The 23,953-nt window shown below is 34.9% G+C and overlaps 1 protein-coding gene across 1 annotated transcript; it reads right to left on the bottom strand.

Annotated features, from left to right (window-relative positions):
* Positions 1–372: 372 nt before the first annotated feature.
* Positions 373–14,782, bottom strand: LOC121739178 (ras-related and estrogen-regulated growth inhibitor). Its single transcript, XM_042131526.1, has 5 exons — positions 14,570–14,782; positions 6,724–6,780; positions 6,007–6,080; positions 5,438–5,614; positions 373–1,031 (listed from the first exon to the last, which is right to left on the bottom strand). Exons 1-5 carry the CDS (start codon positions 14,655–14,657, stop codon positions 798–800), a joined length of 630 nt encoding a protein of 209 aa, XP_041987460.1. The 5' UTR covers positions 14,658–14,782; the 3' UTR covers positions 373–797.
* Between the last annotated feature and the right edge of the window lie 9,171 nt (positions 14,783–23,953).

The following is a 23,953-nucleotide window of genomic DNA, read 5'->3' as shown; positions in this document are numbered from 1 at the left end:
CAAGTATTGTGGACTACGAATAATAAAAACTAAGGAAAAGTAACTCCGTCAAAAACATGCTCCACAATAGATACTTGTCAAAAAAGTGTACCTTAGTAGAGTCTTAGATACTTTAAGTATGTTTTTAAAACTTTTTAGACATTTTTCGGAGAAGTCAATGTTTTGGAACAAATCACCCCTAATAAAATAAATTAATTAACAGTGATAAAATAATTTTTCTCACCTCCGGGCGGAAAACGTCAACTTTCTTCCCGCTGCGCTTACCGATGTTGCCGGTTTCCGCCTCCGTCGATGAGAAAAATAGTAAACGCACCATGGGCAGTAAATAAGAAAGCCGCAGATGGCTGATGAGACATTTCTTATTTTCCTGCCCTAGGTGCGTAATGTACTATTCCCAGAGACAAAATATTACACACATACAATACAATCATCACATTATGAGTCTATATTACACTGACCTTAAAAAAAATTAAATAACTACAAATTGACGACTGTACAATAAGTTGCCAGAAAAATGTAAAATTATCAAAATGAATCTGTGATTTTTTCACATTTTACTCTCTTAACGCGAACAGACTATAGATTGTGCTTAAGGCTCAATTCACACTGGGGCAGAGTCGAAGAGTCGCGACGCGTCATGTTTATTTCATAGCAGTACTTAAGTGGTAGAGCAATACAAACGATTATGCTTTGGCGAAAAACGTGACGGGTCGCTTCAACTTTACCCAAGTGTGAGTTGAGCCTAAGTGATATTATCACACGATAATAGCCCATATTCATCGGATTACTAAATGCACTCAGTCTTTAGGTAGGGCGCTATCACTTTTCCCCCTCGAGTACACTCTATATGCTGTCTTCGAGCCGAGCATTCTGTCCAACAGGCTGTGCTTGGCTCTCCTCCTCTGAGTGAGGATCTCCCGGCATAGTTCGTGGAACACTTCTCCGACTTGGTTGACCTGTTCTGCTGCTGCCACCTCCGCGAAGCTGCATTCGAAGTCCTTTGCTAATATCTCGCCTTCCTCCGGGCTGACCTAGAAATATATATATGAATTACGTATCGTAATTTAAATAATACAGCAGACCGTCTTTTTATTTTATCACCGGACTCCGGTGCATGCACATTGCATACATCATTATGATTTTAAGTAAGTAAAAAAATTATAAAGTCCAGCCTTGCCGTCCGTCCGTGTTGTCTGCTAGCAGAATGATTTTATTTCAATGGGACCAACTGAGTTGTTCTACATAATCATTGTTATAGTTTATTTTTGGACTGTGGTATACAATATAACCTTAAAATTTATTCCACAGTTCAATTACAAGGGTTAAACGCGCGTGTGACTTGATATTGCATGGTTTTGTAAAGTCTTCAAGTTATCTATCTCTAGAACCTTTTGGGTCCGCTTGCTATCTTATAATATAAAGATACTGTACTAAATATTAATTGTATTTATACTGTGAGTATGTAGGTGAGTATACATAAACTTTTTACGTTACTTAATATTAAACATAGCACTTTTATTTCTTTACATTCTATATGTTATACCTGTTGCGATTGTATACGACGAATATAAAATTTAATAGGCCATTACATTTATTATCACTGCTATAAAAATATACCAAACAGACATGCATTCCTTTTTATCTATACTATGTACAATAATTTTGTCTTCCAAAAGCGCTTTTGAGTCAAAGTAAAGAATTTCGCGAAAATCCACTGTCTAGAGGACCTACAGGTTCTCAAACTTTTAAAGTAAGGGGAGGGGGAGGGTCACTACAACCCTGTTGATGGGTGAACCGTAGCAAATGTGTGGTGTGCCTGAATTTGTCCACAAGAAAAATGTGATATTGCCTTCATATTACATGACTAGTTGATGCCCGCGACTTCGTCCGCGTTAGTATATTAGATCACAATTCACATCCCAAGTAAGTATTATTTATTGTACAAAAATATTCAATGTACAGAATTGACTTTCGTACGATTTTATTATACATATATAGATGTTCCGCGCGGCTTTGCTTGCGCAATTTAGGAATTTCACGCAACCGTATATTTTTCCGCAAAATATAGCCTTTGTTCCTTCACGTGGTAAATTTATATGTTATATTTGTCGTATAACATAAAAATTGCTCCAGTAGTTCTTAAGATAATAAGCAATTTCAAATAATTTTCCTCCGTTTTCTCCACATTTTCCTCTATTTCTTTGCTCCTATTAGTAGCGTGATAAAATATAGCCTATAGCCTTCCTCGATAAATGGGCTATCTAACACTGAAAGAATTTTTCAAATCGGACCAGTAAGTAGTTCCTGAGATTAGCGCGTTCAATTAAGGCCTTTCATATAATTTCCCACGTTTTTTTTCCATATTTTCCTCTATTTTTTCGCTCCTATTAGACTTAGCGTGATAAAATGTAGCCCATAGCCTTCCTCGATAAATGGGCTATCTAACACTGAAAGAATTTTTCAAATCGGACCAACAGTTCCTGAGATTAGCGCGTTCAAATAAGCCCTTTCATACAATTTTCCCCGTTTTTTCCACATTTTCCTCTATTTTTTTGCTCCTATTAGTCTTAGCGTGATAAAATGTAGCCTATAGCCTTTCTCAATCAATGGGCTATCCAACAGTAAAAGAATTTTTCAAATCGGACCAGTAGTTCCTGAGATTAGCGCGTTCAAACAAACAAACAAACTCTGCAGGATTATAATATTAGTATAGATTTCCCTAAATCAACAAATTTAGTGCAGCGCCCAGAGGTTTTAACTTTTAACCTCCGAAAATTGTAATTAAAGTGAATGGATTTTTGAGGTGTCATTTTCTTTTTACACTACAACTTGCAAAGTTTACCAAAATTTTTTTGTGCTTTGAATTTTTTAGTTATTTAAATAAAAAATAATATTTCACTAAGTATATAAAACCAGTCAAGAAAAAAAAACTTATCCAATTGCTTACATTGAAAATTAACCAAAAACACAATTTTTAAAAAAGAAAGTTTGCTTTATAATTGCTGAATAAAAATTAAAGATAATTGCAAAGTTTTTAGAGATTGACGCTCGTCGTAACGAAGATAAAAGGGTTTGGGCGGATTTCAGGGTTGCAATGAAAATTGTGTTACACGCACTTATTGTGCGTAGGTATAATTTTTAAAGTAATTATGAATTTTAATTTAAGTAGGTACTTTAAAAGTTTTAAAGTACCTACTTAAATTAAAATTCATAATTTCTTTAAAAATTATAGAGATATTATAACGTTTTAAATTAAAACGTTATAATATCTCCAAAAATGTGTTATAAAGGCCAACATTTTGTTGAGAATTTATTGAAGTAAGAGCTCAAAAGTTAAATGCATCGACAAATTAAAGGCCTTTTCTAGCGTTGTAAATATATTTAAACTTCCTATTAAAAGCCAGAAAAAAATTGGATGCTACATATCTCACTTAGGTACATAGGTACCTAGTTACTAAAGGCGCATGCTGCAACCTATGTTTGGAAAATGCTTACCTACTTACCTGAACACAAAAAATATCAGTTTAATTTGTATTTTTTTCCTTTAAGTATGTTTTAGCGAATATAATTATTAATGAAAAACAAAAATTATTCTGTTAAAAGTTAAAACCTTACCAAAATAAATATACTTAATCATTATGAAATTGAGGAAGCTTTTCCATAGTGTTTTCATGAATGATACTATACTATCTACCTACATATTTATGAGCGCTGTTAATCTTTTTATCATTGGTGAATGATAAACTGCCAATAAACGATGTATTACCATTACAATTGTTGGCAATGTCTTGAGAGGAAATTTATTTGCATACCTAATGCTGGCAATTAATTATTGCATAACAGTCAATTAGTACATAGGTTGTTATTAGATAAAGCTACTTATACTATCCTAGCAACTCAACATAGGATGTTATTAGACTATATAATTGCAATATACCAGGGTAGCAATCTGATACCTATACGTTCTAGGAACCTGTTACTATATGTTAATATTGTGTGCTTATTAAATACTATTGTACAATATGCAGCTCAGTAAATATTATTTCATTACTTTCAAAAGTTGTTTGGCGGGTTTTTTTTTTTAATTTCTTAATTTAATTTTATTTCATACTTTTTAAACTTGTGTTGGTTATAGTGCAAAATAATGCCTATCAACAGAATCATTTTCTCATGATTACCATCTAATATCTATCAATGTCCTTTTCAATGACGCCGTTAAGAGGATTCCACACCGCCATTTTTTCCATACAAACGTTGTCCCCTGTTTCCTCCCTGGATAATGCTAGTAGAGTTATAATTTTTTTCCTGAATATCTACGGCCACTAATACAATGTCCCTATGTTTTCTTTTTTTTCATAATTTAATTATTAAATAAGATATGAACGTTCAAAAACCCAAAAAAATGGCCAGATTTTCCACTGTGTTCAAACGTCCAGAAAACAGATTTGGATAGATTATACAAAAAAAGCAAAACATAGGAACACAGCTCAAGCTTTTTTTTAATCTTTAATGAAAAAAGTACTTAAATCGGTTAAGTTTTGGAGAAGGAATCAGGGGACAACGAATCGTTGATTTTCTGGATTTTCTGCAGTTGTCTCTATCGCGTTCTGCGGTATAGGCTTGAGGTAAGGGAGACAGCTATAGATATTACACGTACTTTTTTTTCATTTCTCTAGCCGCTGTGGTATCCTCTTAATATGAGCCCAAACATGAAACCTCCACTTTGGGTACATACGAAGCTCGGTTCCTATAGAATCCAGGTGATGCTACAGCAGCAGCATGTAAATATTTACTGTCTATTCTTACTGGTTCTTACTGGTTGTCGCAATTGAAATGAGCCCAAACACGAAACCTCTGCTCTAAGTTGGCGAGGAGTTGGATATCCTATTGATTACCGGGTGATCCCGGTAATCAATAGGATATCCAACTCCAACAGCATCAGCTGCAGCACCAGGTCAACGTTCCATTAATATGTGTATACGTATATTATATACTCACAAATGTCACGAACTAGAATGAAATATAAAACCCACCAAACGACTACAAGTTGCTAACGGCCTTTCATGAACCAGATAAACCCAGATTGTCCAGCACTGAGCAGGCTGATGATGATGAATGATAGCTAAGAACACTCTCGATCATGTCAGCTTTCAAACAAAAAAAAAACAAGATCAAAATCGGTCTACCCGTTTAGATGCTACGATGCCACGGACAGATACACACACAGACAAACAGAGAGACAGACAGACAGACAGACACGTCAAACTTATAACACCCCTCTTTTTTGTCGGGGGTTAAAAATAATATGTATAATTAATCATAAATTTCACTCCTATAAGACCGTCACTGGTAGGTTGAAATGTAATTTTAGACAGTTTCGAGCAGGAACAAAGGAAAATAATGTGACTTATTTATTTAGAATTTATAAATAAAATACCTGTCTTAAATGCACCATATCGGCCTTATTGCCGACTAGAGTAAGGGGAACGTCTGGTTGTAGACTCTGCTTCGCTCTCCTCACGTAGTTGAACGATGCTCTGTCCGTAATGGAATATACCAGGAACAACCCGTCCGCCCATTGTGCGATATCGTTGCCCGGTAGCTCGTCTAAGCTCTGAAAAAATTAATTAATTTATAACCAGGCATTTTCTTGGATTAAATAACTTTTAGCCATATTCGAGTAGTGGACCTCAAAATTGAAAAAAGTAAGTAAGTATATTGTTACGGTACATGGTATACGGGCACGTAGTGCCATCTAGTGATTAGTGTTTGGACTTAGTGCTAAGTGTTGTGACCTAGTGTGTGCTTGTGTGACCTGGACTTAGTGAATAAAGTTTTCAAGAGAGTCAGCAGGTCTTTCTCTCCAATTCCTTCGAACCCTAGCACGTAACAATATGTATTACTAGATATATCAACTGCGGACGTCTCTTGTGCTATACAACAGCTGTTACATGTAATAATACTTATAAAAAATTAGTAAAAATATATATTATATTATTTAGTCACCTTTGGGCATGTATCAAGTATTTCGAATAAAATAGGTTCACCGTCTAGCAGAGCTTCGTGTTTGTATTTACTTTCTGTAAAAAAAGAAAACAAAAATATAATATTCTTATTTTGATGGATTACTCCGTTGCTTTTCAAATTAAAATAACTTTTGAGTTTTAGACATGGGAGAGCCATGCTTCGGCACGAATGGGCTGGCTCGACCGGAGAAATACCACGTTCTCACAGAAAACCGGCGTGAAACACCGCTTGCGCTGTGTTTCGCCGAATGAGTGAGTTTACAGGAGCTTCAATCCCCTACCTTATTCCCTTTCCTACCCTCCCCTATTCCCTTTCCTACCCATCCCTACCCTCCTTTATTACCCTATTCCCTCTTAAAAGGCCGGCAACGCACCTGCAGCTCTTCTAATGCTGCGAGTGTCCATGGGCGACGGAACATGCTTTCCATCAGGTGACTTGTTTGCTCATTTGCCCCCTTATTTCATTAAAAAAAAGCTGTTTAGGTGAGGCTGGTGATATACTTAAATAGACAGATGTAGACGACGTAGACGTACTAATTATTGACTTTAACTTAAGTAACTTCTGTTACTGAAGATAAACGCACTTGGCTAAAATTACACAACTATTACATTATTTTATGACCCCGCCTTTTTTATCTAGTCGATCCGGCAGATTCGAATTATTATGAGCTATATTATCTTAGGTATTAATTATTACCTTGTTGATGATCGTATTCTCCTATGTAGCGCTTTGTCAAGAACCGGACTGTCAGTGCTGTAAAAATATATCATTCGTTAAATTACTGAGGACAGTGATTCTCTAAATAGATTCCTCGGAACCCTGCGGGTCATTGTGGTTCTATATTTTTAATAAAGTTACTTTTAGTTTTGATCACGTTACTAAAAAAAACTATTCAAATAGAAGTCAACACTATAGCAATTAGCAGCAGGTGAATAGTTAATTTCTGCGTTAGTACAATACAGCATCTCATTCCTTTACAAAATATAAAAATTATCAACTTGATTTATAAATTCAAGCAAATTCTCGTAGTTTCATTTAGTACTGATTGGTACTACTAATATATATTCTGTGGTACTGACTATAGTATGTAACTGAGTGACATTCCGTGAAATTCTAAATACATTAACACACTGTCATAACTCATAGGTATCAAAGAGTCGCGAGTTTTATTTAGATTCTGTATCAGATTAGTAACTTGTTTATGACAAAACTGTCTGTCTCCTAACTACTAACATTTCCTAGACGTGTTTATTATTTTATACGAGGTTTTTGTAAACAAGCGTCTGATCTATGGATAAAAAGAAAATCTGTTTGATCAGGGTTTCCCAAGCTTTTTTCAAGGAGGCCCCCTTATTCTAATCTTATACAAGCTGTAACAAAACTAAGTGATAATACTTTAAGGTGTACGTGCTCCTCGTAGTCAGTTCACTGTGAAAGTAGCAGCGCTTCTGGTTCCCCTCAGAAATATTCATAACGAAAAAAAATATATTTTGTACTTAACACATAATATACGTACATGGACGTAAAAATAATCGGTCAAGTGCGAGTAGGACTCGCGCACGAAGGGTTCCGTACCATTATAAATCAATAAAGAGCAAAATTAGGCCAAAATTTGTGTTTTTTGTAAGGAAGACCTTTATTTATTATTAATATTATTATTCAATAATATTAAAGTACACATATATGTCTTAAGTCTTATGGTCTGTCCGTCTATCCGTCGGTCTCCAGGCTGCACCTCAAGAACCGCTTCAGCTATATTTCGGAAATTTTCACATATTGTGTATTTCTGTTGCCTCTAAATATTTTATTGCGTTTTTAGTATTTGCTGTGATAACAAATACTAATAAAAATATAATAATAATAAAATTAATATTTAAGGGGGGTTGCCATACAACAAACGTGATGTTTTTAAAGTTTTTTCGCTCGTAATCAATAATGGTAACAGCTAGGCATTTTAAATTTTCACAAAATCCTTAATTATAAGTATTTGTACTTTAATAATTAGTGATAAAATTTTAATTAAGTAATTAATTACGGGGGCTCCCATACAAGAAACACAATTTTTGCCTTCTTTGCTCTATACTGGTAGGAACGCTTCGTGCGCGAGTCCGACTTGCATTTTGCCGATTTTTTTTTAGTACGTCCATGACTTTTTTTACGTTCATGTCCATGATCATATTATTATAACATCAGACTCAATCGGCGTTAATGGGGCGTACGGCGTACCTTACTTCTAAAATCTGTGGGCGTACCTAAATATGTTGGTCTTGTCACCAATTTTACATTAGCAATTAGTCTTGAGGGCGGGTCCATACCGTAAAATAGTCATCACGAGCTTTAACATGGTTGCCAAGAATCAGATTTGTCACATCTTACGCTTAATCTATCATACTAATAGGAACATACACCCGAAATATTGCAATTAGTCAAAAGCCATTGACGTTTTGGTTAGAGACTTCACAAGTCGTAACCCAAACCCACTTTCGAGCACATACAAGAATAGGTATAATAATAGTACCTAAGCGTATAGTTACAAACAGGGTGTGATCACTTGATCAGTGATGTGCCCAAAAATAGTATCGAGGTCTTGAGATTATAGTATCCGCACAGAATAGATAATAGTACAAGATATCCGTTGGATCATTTAAATTTTAAATCATATTCACTCATATTTTACTAAGATCATTTTTTAAGTCTTTAGTTATTATGGACCAAAAAAGCTGGCTGATAAGAACTAGAGGTTAGTTCTTATCAGGTAACCACACAGGTGGTGTACCACAGTCTACAGGTAACCAAAATATTATAAGGCTTAAGGCTATGAGGGGATCAAAAAACCTAAAACATTCAACAAGAGTCGAAAAACTATGTGATTTCCCTGTCCATTATTTCAATGGTCATAGCCATTAATATTCGGCATAACTGACTAATGAAGTACGTGAAACTGGGAAATATGTAGTGCGTTAATAGTTGTTTGTGTTGAGAATATTTAGAGGTTTACGCTATTAATGAGCGCTTGTTTTGGAAGCGGTCCAGAAGCAGGTGCTGAATTAAATGACATACAGTTTATTTAATACCAACTGTTACCGTCTGTTCGTTTCGTTGATTGTCACCTTTATGCATGGAAGAATTATTATAATAGTCAGAGCCTGTGTACTTCATGACGTAGTTAAACAGTAAACTTCAATAGTTCATACGTTCTTATATATTTTGTTTAGTAAAATCAATTACAGATGAGTACTTACATGGACATTGGACTGCTTTTGGTCGTTGACCTCTCACTATCAGATGATCTACTTCATAGCTGATATACAAAAGCAGCATCTAAGCAGCTCATTAGTCTACTGTCTACAATTTGCGTAACTGTTGATTATGGTAGGTATACATAGTCCATTATCAAGTAGGTGGATTTTGTAGACAGATAATAAAAGCTAAATTCTGGCTGCAAGCCAGCTCATCAGTAGACACCATGATCGTATATTTTATAAAAAATACCGAGAAAGTCGTCTTTCATCACGAATGGACCAAGGAGGACTTGAAAAGAGACGTGGTAGTAGAACCTATTTCTCTTTAAGCTGTATCTAATAATATGTGCACTCACGGAAAACAAACATATTTTTTATCCTACTTATAATATTATAAAAGAGAAAGTTTGGATGTATGTATGGATGTATACAGTGTGGATGTATGTATGGATGTTTGTCACTCTTTCAAGCAAAAGTACTACTGGGCTTGTACCACGGAGCTAATACAGAGAGGAGCTGGCCTAAGCAACTGTGCACTGTGATTTTCAACGTCCTGACGTCATTATTGTGGGCGGGGCTTAAGTCAGTACGCTTTCAGCGTTTGTCAGGTGCACACGTAACGAGACTCCCAATAAATTGTTGTTTTCTGCGTTTTTAACAAGGAAAGGATTAAGTATTGTGTTTTACAATGTCGAAAACACTCAGACAGACGTTCTGATAATATAAATACCATCACATTTCATTTGGAAATAATTTTAAATGGAATTTAAATATAAAAGTTCCAGAGCATTTCAGCTTTCAGCGTTAATTATACTACTTGACACTAGGTGGCCAAACCTGTGAAAGATAATACAGACGTAAATGCGTATAATTTTGCATAAGTTTATTACAATAATCATACTTGAATACTGAAAACCGTTATACACTTAGACTTAAACACATTTAATAGCTAAAACCGTGATTATATAGCTTTTATTATGATATTACTTATAAACCGCCATCTGTCGTCACCTATGATAACTATTTGAAACGTAAAAAATATCCAGGGCCGTAGTACGTCCCATAATATTCAAGACAAAATGACATCTAGTGTAAGATACGTGAACTACGTAGTAACATCAACATCGACCTAAGCTAGTAGTTTGAAAAATGGCCGAACTTGACACCCCCTCACCCCGCAAATTGTCACGCGTCGTTTCTTAAGGAAACTTAGTTACAACACCTCCTCTTAGTATTAGCTCCGTGGCTTGCACACAAGTGGCAAAGCGCTAACGCTAACGCTAGCGCTACAAAATGTATGCGATTTGACATACGAATACTAATGTCAAATCCATACATTTTGTAGCGCTAGCGTTAGTGTTTTGCCACTTGTCTACGGGGGCTGAACGGATTTTAATGAAACTTTACAATAATATCCATATTTAATATTATAAATGCGAAAGTGTGTCTTTCTATCTGTCTGTCTGTCTGTTAGGTACCTCCTCACGCCCAAACCGCTGAACCGATTTGGCTGAAATTTGGTATGGATATACTTTGAGCCCCGGGAAGGACATAGGCTTAGATGAATGATTGGCGGTCGAGCGCGCGCGCGAGACCAATCATTTATCTAAGGACATAGGATACTTTTATCCCGGGAATATGAACGGTTTCCGCACGATGAACGATTTTTTGCGAAACAGAGTTGCGGGCGTCATCTAGTAGCTAATACATCTGATCACATAATATCTAGGCTACAATTTTAACCAACTTTCAAAATGGAGGAGGTGTTATGTTCGTTTTTTATGTTCAACGATTACTCCGCCGTTTGTGAACCGATTTTCAAATTTTTTCTTTTGGTGTATAGGTTATCATCCCAATTTGGTACCATATTTATAAGTCAACTCCTCGAAATTTATATGGAAACATGTGGTGACTTCGGTTTCGTTAGCAGTATTCTAAGCATATTAAGCTACCAACAAGTAAGATTTTGCACTAAGGTTCGGAAGGTGCTGAAAGAACTCCCGAGTCCCGGCTCTTTATAGATACCTACAAGTTTGGGCAGTTTCGACGTTGCTTTAAAAACGGAAAGCATATTATGCTACTATGAAAATTACATTCATCATCATAATCATCACTACCATAAACCATTATGGTAGTGACTAGTGATGATGATGATGGCAATTGGCACAGCTAGTAAGTAATAATTTTACAATCAGGTGCAATGTGCAAAATACTCTACCTGTAATAATAATATAACTCCCTACAATTTCTTCATCCTTATGGTTAAAAAAAATATGGTCATGCGGATGTATAACGCATTGTTGTTGTTTGTTAAGCCCATAAAGTTAATATACCTAGCGGAATAGAGCAACAATCTCGAGGTGTCAAACGAAACCGAAATTGGTTTCATCTGTGTGTAAAAATATGTGTACGTATACACTTACACAAGCATGATTGATCATGATTTCTATGAGATTAAATTGTCAACGTGCGGCACGTGCCGACTGGACGTAAGGAAAAGAGAACTGCTGTCATATATCACACGTCTCTTTTTACCACGCAGTGTTACTGATAGTGACATCTCTCTTGCTCAGGCCTTTGTTTCTCTATTCCGCTAGGTATATTAACTTTATGGTTAAGCCATATCAAAAGTATATTTCTTTTAACCCAGTATAAATAATAAATATAATATCTAAGTATACCACTAATTGTCCATTGCAACGACGATATACTAGCAAAAAGAAATAAAAATAACTGGGCTACTATTTATTTTCTTGACGAAGCATCAAGCATGTGATTAGGAAAATCATTGACGCAATGATTCAACTCATTGTTAGATCCTTTATTTTTAGAAATTGTTAACATGCGAATATTTGCGTACATATTTTGAGCACAATATTTTTAGCGTGTTAACAGATTTTATATCGCAAAATATTACGTGTGATATTATGACGTGTTTTGTGTTCCAGTATAATAGGCAGAAGATACTGTAATAGCAATTTTCATATTACGTGCATAAGTTTAAGTATAGATATTAATATATAAACGTGTATCTGTCTATTTGAATACGTATAAATTTTAATAAGTTATCTTGGCAAAAACCGCTAAGGGTTAATTTATACTAGCGTAGAGTCGAAGCGCATCGAAGCGAATTTCTAAAAACTGAACAAAGAAAATTTAACCTCAACTCCAGAGCGTAACATGTTTGTCTCGGATTGTCAAAAGTGTACGGTTCCCACGCTATAAGCAAATATCGACGGAAAGAAGTTGCAGAAAAATCTAAACGTGGGAACGTCTCCGAACTAGAGGAAGGTAACGCAGGAATTGAGAAACTAAAGTGATAGGTAACAATCATAAACCTATAATGCTACAGTATATATTATGTCTATGGTAACAATAGAGACAATTTCCAGCAGTTTACGTCTAGGGGGCAGGGGCCAAGATATTTTTTAAGAAACATAAAATTGTCCTTGTGATGACAGGTAGGTAGTCATTATAACTTACATTACACTGGATTCGGAAAAGGGGGCCGCACAAAAATGTTAGAGGAACCTTGTTTCAATGTTCAATGATAATAATTAGGTAATGTAATATTGCAGTTTTCCTAATCTTTGTACGCAAAGGCAAGTAATGGATATCCCGTTGCGCGTTGGACCAAATATTTTCATTATATTATTCGGTATTAGTTTCGGAGGCTAATAAATGCAAAGAAACAATATAAGCATTGAATCACTGGAAGTACATAGCAATGAGAATGAATAAGTATTTGGTTTCGTTTGGCTTCTGTCTAATTTTGGCTCTAAGATTGTTATTGGAATGTAAACTTCGATATGTATGTACCTGATATGTAGGTCAATGAGTACAATGTACATACAATACAGTTCGTATTAGGTAAAATTACAGGTATTTACCTACATGGTCACGAAAGTTTTAAAAATATTTTACTAACAAATACAAAATATACTTAGTACCTACAGGTTCCTTAGAACATTTTTTTTCATTTTACCTCTATATTATAATTACTATATTATAGATTTTTATATATTGATACATTAATATTTTAATAATTTAACAGTAAGTAATTAATATTGTCCTACAAATAGAACAATCCATATTTTAGGATTATCAAATCAAAATATTTAATCCTTTCTTATGCTAAGTACTCACATACGGTTTTGCTCGATAGTTTTTTCTCGAAATCGAGCAAAAACCACCGTGTGGAACGCAAAACTCACAGCTCGCAGGCTCGCATCGAGTAAAATTGTATGTCAGTACTTACACTTAGAAAGGCTTTCTATATCTGTTATTGTAAGTACTCACATACAGTTTTGCTTGATCGAGCAATCACGTAGAGTAAAAACCACGGCTCGGGCTTTCGTCCACACATTCAGCATTGCTCGATACTTTTCCTCCAGTTCTAAGGATATTATCTACGAATAATAAACACTAGTGTCAAAAAATTCGTCAAACCGGCTCGATTCGAGCCTTCAAACTGACTCGAAATGAGCCTTCGAGCTGTGAGTTTTGCGGTCCACACGGTGGTTTTTGCTCGATTTCGAGTAAAACTATCGAGCAAAACCGTATGTGAGTACTTAGCATTAGACCACTTTCGAGAATTTTCGCAGAGGAAATTGTTGTTCGTCTTATCAAAATGAAGCTACTCACGAAAACTTAGTTTGATAGTACTAATCAAATGAAAAAATGTTCTAGAGAACGTGCACTAAAAGTTTGTACTAACGAAGGTACTATCAGAGAAGTTGATTCCAAGGCATTCCTAGAAAAAGGACTTTCCTAATAATTGTATGCATCGTGATTTGTAATCAAGTGTCTTAAATAATAAGTAAGCAGACACAGTACGAAGATATAATTTTTTTAAAGTTTATGGTATTATTTCCTATACTTACTTACCTAAACAATATTATCAATAATTTAGAAAAACATAAATTAGTTATTTTCAACGAAAGCAAAACATTTCCTGATCCACAGAGCATCAGTATATTTTATTAACATCATCCACCTACATATTGTATTTAGGTAAATGACAAAGATAAATACTGTATCGTAAGCCTCTGTGGGAGGAAAAAATTGTAAGGGATTTGTACGAATTCGCTGAGCATTTTAAATCGCTATAGAATCGCTTATATTTTCTACAATTAACCACCCCTGTGCTACGCATTTGCTAGAGTTTGTATGACAATAAAAATGTATAGTAAATAACTATAGTTTGCGCTATCCAAAAAAAGTGTTTATTTATACGACATTCATAATATGGAATTTACTGTCTTCCTCGATCTACCAACGCACGCAATAAAGACACTAACCGCTTTTGCCGACCGACGGTGCACCAACCACCGCCACTTTCACTTCGGAGAGCGAGGACTTCTTGCGTCTTATCCCGCGGGTTGTCATGTTCACATCTCAGAGCATTGCGTTACAATCGGGACCAGCGAGTGCGGCGCCCGATCGCCCACTGTAGTCCCGCTGCGCCGTCCGGCTAAAAATATCGGAACAGCTCTGACATCGTGTTAATGGGTCAAGATCTGGCCAAGAGCACCGGCCATGTTTACGTGTCGCTTCCTGACACCACGTGGCGTGAGGCCAAGCCAATGTCGAAACATATTTTATAATGCGGAAATCAAATATAGTTTTATAGTGTTGGGAGACACGTGTTGCGATTGGATGTAAGGGCCCACGTGCCTATACCAGGGTTTCTCAAAAATTTTGACTTCATGAACCCCTAGTTTCCGGATAAAAGTAAACAAATTGTCTAATTAACCCCGCCTACTTACCCTGATATTAATTATGCCGCAGGTGCTCATCAAGCGCCATTACTTAAACTAGGCGTAGCCCATTTGTGAAACACTGGCCTATTATCTATACTAAATGCTTAAGATCTGTGGTGTGCTTTGACGGTATTCAACCAAAATATGCCCATTGCCCAGTCAGCACTCCAAGAACACTACGTCCGTTTGAATGGAAGCCGGCCTTGTATGTTTTTCAGTTCGTTTGGAAGTCATCTTATCGGTTTCGTTAATGTACCTATATTACAATTCTCACCTAAATCGGATGTTTTGGCTTCGTAGCTTTGTATGTACCTTATGTTATTAAGCGCAAAACTTCCGGAAAAGCTATATTAAGACGTACGTACTAGGCACGCGGAACAGGATCTTATTTCGATTAACTACTAATAGTGAATTAATTGGTCTGTCGACTTGTATTGTAGAAGGATAACAATCAGACAGATCCCAAAAAATATAAAGCTACATCTTATGGTACCAACTACCAGCACATACACACTCTACTTATCATGAATTCGTTTTGCTGCACCTGTATAAAATCAAATAAATTAATCACTACATGACAAATTCGTCTATCGCGCGGACCGTACATTTTTCAAGGATAATAATCGGCCAAGTGCAAGTCGGGGTCGCGCACGAAGGGTTCCGTACAGTGTATAGAGCAAAGATAGGCAATTTATTTTATTTAAAATTTTGTTATTAATTAATAAAGTATACATAATATAATACTTAATTGAAGATTATGTGAAAATTTCATGTGTCTACATGTTACCATTATTGATATCCAGCAAAAAAGGCACATAAAATTCACGTTTGTTGTGTCATGGGAGCCCCGCTTATATATTTATTTTTAGTACTTACATATTTGTTGTTATAGCGGCAACAGAAACAAATTTCAGAAGTCTAGCTGTTATTCAGATACAGCCTGGAGACAGACAGATAGACAGATAAGACGGACAGACATCGAAGTCTCAGTCATAGCCCATAGGGTCCCGTTTTTCCCTTCGGGTACGGAACCCTAAAAATTATCTGATGTCGTCCTCACTCTGTATCTCTATATAAAATTTCAGCAAAATCTGTTCAGCGGTTTGGGCGTGAAGAGGGAACAGACAGACACACTTTCGCATTTATAATATTAGTATGGATTATTAACGTATCTGTCTCTAATGGGAGCTGTGGCGTAGTTTAACTTTACAAAACAAGACTATGTTTATTTCAAACTACGGAATAAAATGTAAAATAACGTACCTGAAATATACAGACGTTTTATATAAATAAATCGTTATTACTTTAGGAGTACGACGTTTGTGTATATTCGTATTGAGACCAAGGGCTCTACATTGTATTCAAGTATAAATATTTTGTTGTATTATTATGAACTCTATAAAATTTTTTAGTTTTACTCCGTTTGGCAAATTCATGATGCCCGCATGTCTTTGTTTTCATTGCCTCATCGCACAGGATTCGAACATTTTACCGTGATAAAAACTATGGTAGTAAGTAATATTACTTATATCCCAGGATTCGCTAAAGTCGTGAAGAGTCACATTCAGAAGGGATAGGTAAGTCGTTCTAGACTAGTCTAAAGTAATCTAAGTTCTGATTTTCTCCTTAACATGTAATGTAAAATAATTAAAAATCACAAGTGCACAGTCAAATGGAATGTCTGGCACTTCTGGCAGTTCGCCAGCGTCCGTGTTACAATAATTAAAAGCCGAGCCTAAGTGCTAAATGTACGATAACACAGTAATTCTAGATAAACTACCCGCTGCATAACTTCCGCCTTCTAAAATTAGTTTTAAAGAGTTCTGATGGCAGATTCTAATTATATTACTCAGAGGCGGCGAAAGGCGTGGGCGATGTGGGCTACCGCCTACGGGCTACGACCTCGCGGTCTAAGGGGCCTCGCGCTACGCAAACCATAATACTTATTTTTTTATTATATTAACTCATCTAGCAATAAATAATAAAAAACCGGCTTATTTTAAAATAGGATTAAAAATTATTGCAAAAAATTTTTAGAAATCTAAAGATAGTAGGTACAGACTATAGGGTGGTATAGTAGTTGGTGTGCCTCAAATGTCGTCGTGTATATTCCTATTTTATAAGAACCAGAAAAGGGAACATTTTAAGACGATCGACGAAGGGCCCATCCCTTCGTCGATCGTCTTAAAATATTACCTCAGAGCACCCCTGTACACGCTGATTAATTTGTGGTATACCTCCAAAAATTTTCATTTTTCTAGATGTGCCTCGAACACAAAAAGTTTGCGGAACACTGCACTAGCGTTACCCATCAGGGGGCCTCGCATAATATATCTTGCCCACATCAAATTTATGTCTTGCCCCGCCACTGCTTCTACCCACTGTGATGATGTCAGGGGAAACGACAGTGGGTAGGACATGGCATCTTTAAGGATTGTTAATTGCTATTTCCATCATCCTAATCATAGGAATTTATTACTACACAATATGAGACATTAAGAATGTGGTTTTGAAAGTTGTTATAATCAAACAATCAGAATTGTATACTAACATAGGTTATTATGTTCTCTGTTTCTACTTTCTAACAAACATTCACTGTAATTATTGTCTGAAATAAAGAATTTTTTAATTATTTTCATAGAGTCCGGAATTCGGAGCACTTTACAAAATATGAACACGGTAGCAATTATTATTAGTCGCTTGGTGTTCGGTTTTCAACTCTACTTTTTAGCATAGAGTTTTAATTTATAAGATAGAGTTCTTCAAGATTAAACAATAAGAGTTCTTAATGTTTGAACAGTTTTAAATTTAAACCAATAAAGATGAATTTATACTAATAGATTTACATTTACATAGTAATTACTAATTAGTAAATGAAAAAAATAATAGGTATTAGGTAATTAATAACATACGAAATAGACAAATTAATTTTTACATAGTTTATTTTTACAATCACTTAATTTCATATTATAATAATTGCAATAAACGTGCAAATCATGTATAAATTCAAAGAAATATTGCTTTATAAACATCTAAATCACTAACAATATAAAACAACTATACTAGCACAGAAAAAACGTGTAGGATTATTAAGTACTTACTTAAGCAGTACTTATTTCTAAATTACACTGTTTATCAACCTATATGTTTACTTAAATTCATGCTACAAATATGATAGAAAATTGTAAGGAGATCAGATGATTGTTTGTTACGCGAACTACTGGACCGATTTTAATGAAATCTGGTAGGTAATACACATTATTATAGGTAGTATACACCACGGGAAAGCACAAAGGTTTTTTTCTTATTAAAGCTTACGAGCTTAAAATCGTGGGTACGCCAAGGACAAATTGCCCCAGTCTAGATTAAATTTAATCACGGATTAATGAAGTGTCATCTCTCTCTTTCTTCGTATTCATAAAAGAGAAGGCGTTATTTTGACAAAGGATTAGGTAAGAAATTCTTAACGTAAAGCTTGACTTATTTAGCACTTTGTTAAAAAATCGGCATAAAAATTCAATAAACAGGCACATCTTTTTTGCGTAAGGCAAAAGGTTATCTTAATTTTAAATTTACAGGTTAGTCAACTTATTGGTGTTGCTTCTGGCCCAAAATCCAAATCTTACTCCTTTACTAAAATGATCAACAATGTGTATCTGAATTACATATTATAAATATAAAATTTTAAACGTACTAGCTGTCCCGGCAAATATTGTTTTGCCATATATTTTTTTTGTATGAAAAATACATGTTGGCCGATTCTCAGACCTACTCAACATGCTCACAAAATTTTATTTGAGAATTTTATATATTAGATGTACGTTTTAATAATAACTTACAATGTTTTACTAATAAAAAAGCCTAGGTGCTGTTTCACCACTTCCTGATATTAGTGCCGGATAGGCTATACACAACTTATCTGACGGATAGAGTATGGAGTATCTCTCAGATAAGTTGTGGACTAAAGCCTGTGTATAGCCATACACAACTTATCTGACGGATAGAGTATGGAGTATCTCTCAGATAAGTTGTGGACTAAAGCCTATCCGACAATTATCAGGAAGTGGCGAAACAGGCCATAAGTTATAATTACTTTAACGTAAGAGATAAAATCAATAACACATTACCAATTATTTTGGAAATTGAAGGATTTTGTTTTAAATTGTATTTTTATAAGGTATGATATTTTATTTTTATGCCCCATTTTTTACACTAAAATTTTTATGAATCGTCTAAACTCTAAAGTCTAGTTTCGATTAGACTAATGACGACTAAAGACGTCTAAAGTTTAGACGATTCTTCACTTTAGTTTAGACTCCAAACTATTTTTACTTGTTACTTAAGCTGTTACGATGACGATTTTAACTTCTTAGTCATTAGAAGAATTTCAAAAATTATAAATCATGTTTGGTATTAAAACAAAGTGCCTACACACCAAAGTGACAAAGCCTATTCTCATAACGATTTGTCATCAGTCATCACTCATCACATCCTCACACAGGTCATATTGCACATTAATTAATAAGCAAAAAGATCATCAAAAGTTACTTTTTTCTTATTCTTCATAAACTCAAAAAGCATTTATATATTTCTAATTTCTAATACACAAGCAAACTCTAATACTCCCAAGGAATGCAAGTCCATAGAAATCTAACACAATCTAAAATTATTATTTTTTGTATTTATTTACATCTGAAAACAAACTGTTAAGGGTGGGTTGCACCAGAGGCGTAGATATAGTTAAGGTTATCGTCAAATTTTACTAGGGATTTGACAGTTCATTTGACATTTTGTTATGGTTAAAGTTAAAGTTATAGTTAAAGTGAGTTGGTGCAACCCACCCTTAGGGGGTATTACATTATCATTTATATGATCATATATAGGATCCAATATATATGATCATTTGATCATATCTGCATATTACATTATCATATTTCATTGATCCTATTTTAAGTTATATGTGGTTTCAATAGCCAATGGAGAGCGCTAACGCTGACAGGTATTGACGTCAGGGTTACTAGATCTCAGAGAATTCGATTTATCAAAAGACATCGTCATTTTTAATATGGCTTGTTTTTTGTTATTTCAGCAAGGTTATCCAAGTATATAATTAAAAAAATAATTACATTACATTATTTGAAACATATTAACGAACAAGAAATTAAAAACTCTTTTTTATATTAACTGGCAACACCAATTTCTATGACCGTATTGAATCCAATCTCTCAGCAAATGTCAAAAATCAAAGAAGAAATGAATCATGTGTCTATATTACATTATCCAATTTAATTGACTCAATGATCTCGAATCCAATATATATGATAATCTAATATCCCCCTTAGGTAGCTAAGATTGTCGCTAAGGTTAAGCGTAAGTTCCAGTATACTAGCTAGTGCTCATGACGTCATGTATCCGACGCCATATTGTATTGATAGTCACTAGTAGTATGTCATAATAGTGATGGAAATTTCATTAACGTGTTAATTCTCATGTCATAGCATTCTACGTGCTATTATTTGCTATTTGCTAAAATCATGGCATCGCGAACTCTCGGTTCGCATCGCATCGCTCGCATCTAGATTTATTTCACATCGAGTGAAAAATTGCTTATTATAGCAAGTACAATAGATAGTACATAGTTAGCGCTACGGTGCGTATATCGCTGACGTGAATTTTTTCATGATCGCAGACTATTGCTGCGCACGATATTATTATTAGCAATCGTATTTTTTAGCAAATATGATTAGTTAATTGAATTATTGGTAATGGGCATTTAAGAATTAATTATTATTGCTAATGCTATTTTTACCAACACTATGTAGTAATATTTCAAATCGTGACATCACAACCAAGACATAATAAGTCAATGCACTGGAGAGAATATTTCGGAACGAATTAACAGTATGGCGTCGATTCCTGACGTATACTGGATTGAATATTGGAACTTACTCTATAACCCTCACAAGTTTTTCCATATAAACAAATGTATAAAGATATTTTTAATGTTTTTTTAATTTCCTTATATTTTAGACTGGTAATAAATTAGTCAACAAGCCTTTTAATCCTCGTCAAACTATAAACATTATTTTCTACTAGCTACACTTACCTCTAAAATAAAAAGTAAAATTTTTGTTATAATTTTACATGATATCGTAATGCGAAACATTAAGAATATAACATTGAGGCAAATTGCATGGGGAATCTTTATATAATATGTATCTATTTGCAAAATTGCAAAGCCTTTGTAATACATATTTTATAGGTACTGAAATTCGTGTATAGCATTTTCTAATGGTCAAAAAGTTTGGTTTGGCTTTATATAACTATCTCCTATAGACCTATAACCGAACACGTAGAAATTCGGCCACTGACGTATCGCCACTCCTCTCTTTCAAACTTGGTGTTGTAGTTACCAAGATAGCAATTTGATCATGGGATCTAATTGGTATGTAGGAAACTCGTTATATTTACGTAATGTTAAGCACATTTTATTATATTCAGCTAATGAGTTTCCATGCGAAAGTGTTATTTAATAGAACGAAAGTCACTGAACAGAACTCTAGAGCCTTTTAAGATTCGCTTTTGAACTTTTGAAAAAATAGGTAACGACTAGCGACAGAAGAACAGCGGAATGTCTACGTGTTCGATGACCAGGCTTTAGCGAAGCGATGAAAAAGTGACTGAAAAAACATCTCTTTCTAGCAAACTGTTATTATTGCCACAAATTATTATACCACGCTAAATAAAAAGTAACTTATTAAATATGTATTGTATGAAATAACCTAATACTATAAAAAATAAATTCGTTAATCTATTCTAAGAACTATGATAATATAGTGTTCAACAACTCGACAAAACAACTTTTTCACAACAATTCTATTATTTTAATGCAACTTCCAAATTTTTTCTTGTTCGATCAGTACTATAGTCAGAACAATTTAAGGTGGCACCAGCTGTGATTGAGCTTTCTAGTCTAGGGGCTATGTGAAAAATACTCGCACTGCATTCTGTTAACTTAAGAATGTAAAGAAATATACTAATATAGTTAGTTTCGTCGGAAAACGTCTTGGTAACTTTTCGTATGATAATCTCCAACTATTTATGAGTTTGAAGTGATATAATTCATACTCTGTTCACATAGTGTATGCAAAATACGACATCGCCCTTAGACTAGAAACATCTGTCACTTTATTGTCAATCGCAGTTTGTATAGAGAACGAAGAAATATGAAAAGTTTTTTGACAGGGAATCAATGACCGCTACGGACAGAATTCCGCGATTTGGGAATAGTCCATAAAGTTAACATAACTAGCGGAATAGAGCAACAATCTCGAGCTGTCAAACGAAACCGAAATTGGTTTCTAACTGCGTGTAAAAATATGTGTACGTATACACTTACACAAGCATGATTGAACATGAATTCTATGAGATTAAATTGTCAACGCGCCGATAAGCGCCGACTGGACGTCAAAAAAAAAGTGCTGCTGTCATGTATCACACGTCTCATTTTACCACGCAGTGTTACTGATAGTGACATCTCGCTTGCTCAGGCCTTTGTTTCTCCATTCCGCTAGGTATATTAACTTTGTGGAATAGTCTATCATACTACAAAATGGCATTCTCATGTTTCAAACTAATGACATAGCCATGAAAATATGTAGTATTTTGTATGATATGGCGAACTGGGTCGCACAAGCAACGCAAATACTATCAGAGAAAATGTTTCACAGGCACAATAGCAGACCAACATGCTTTGGTCGGGTTATTGTGAATGTAATAATTTCTCTGAGGCCATAATATTATTAATGTTTCATTAAAATAATTTAATTGGGTTACATTAACTTAAGCTTATGATAATATAGGTCCCGTATATTATTATTAATACATCGAGCACATAGTTATTACAGCTATAATGTATTTTTTATTAACAAAGTCCACCAATACACAGCAAATTGCTGCCTTCTGATTGGCTAAAATTATTGTGGCAGCGGCGTCATTGGTTCAGTAATGTTTAACTTTAGGGTGAAGCCAAACGAGCGTAATATGTGAGTTGTGTGTCGCCGAATTTCGGCTGGCAGAAATTCTGCTGCATTCAGTTTCATACAAGAGTGCTGTTTAATTCACACGAGCGTTATTTTGTGAGTCATGATTTGTATGAAAAGATATTTAAGTACGCCGCAGAAATTCTGCGACTCAAGAGTCAAGACTCACAAAATTACGTTCGTTTGGCTTCACCCTTAAGGATGAATGTGATTTGTTATTGAATTTATCAGCGATAATAATAACTTATAATAAACTGATGTTTTTCGGATAATTGTTATGGTAACTCTATTATGGTTACATGCTCGATGTAATTTACAGCCACAAGAAATAATAATGATACTGATATAAAAACCTTCTATGATAAAACTGCTACAATAATTATTAATTGTCAAGAAGTTTTTTACAATTATTGTATCCAACTATACCCATTTTAATCAATATGCACCACAATGTAGCATAAGGGTCCCCGCAGATATACAATTTCAAGTTGGCCGACTATCGTACAAACCACAGAAATAGATCAAGATAGAAGCGCCATGTCGCTCGTGTTTATACAAACACGAGCGTGTCACTTTTTTCATACCTATAACTGTGACGTCACAAGAGCGCTTCAGTGATGGGAATACCCGTACGCGCGGATTCGAAATTCGCTCTTGTGACGTCACAGTAGGTATGAAAAAAGTGACACGCTCGTGTTCATGCAAATTGGAGCGACATGGCGCTTCTATCTTGATCTATTTCTGTGGTTTGTACGATAGTCGGCCAACTTGAAATTGTAAGTCTGCGGGGACCCTAAGACTTTAACTATAACTAAACTCATACCATTTGGGAAGCGTGAATTTTGCGTACGGAGGAATGTGAGATTCGGCACAAATAAAG

Source organism: Aricia agestis, chromosome Z (assembly GCF_905147365.1).
Source record: "Aricia agestis chromosome Z, ilAriAges1.1, whole genome shotgun sequence".
Classification (NCBI taxonomy): Eukaryota; Metazoa; Arthropoda; class Insecta; order Lepidoptera; family Lycaenidae; genus Aricia; species Aricia agestis.
The sequence above is the reverse complement of the archived record's forward strand: the minus strand, read 5'-3'. Positions and strand labels throughout refer to the sequence as shown.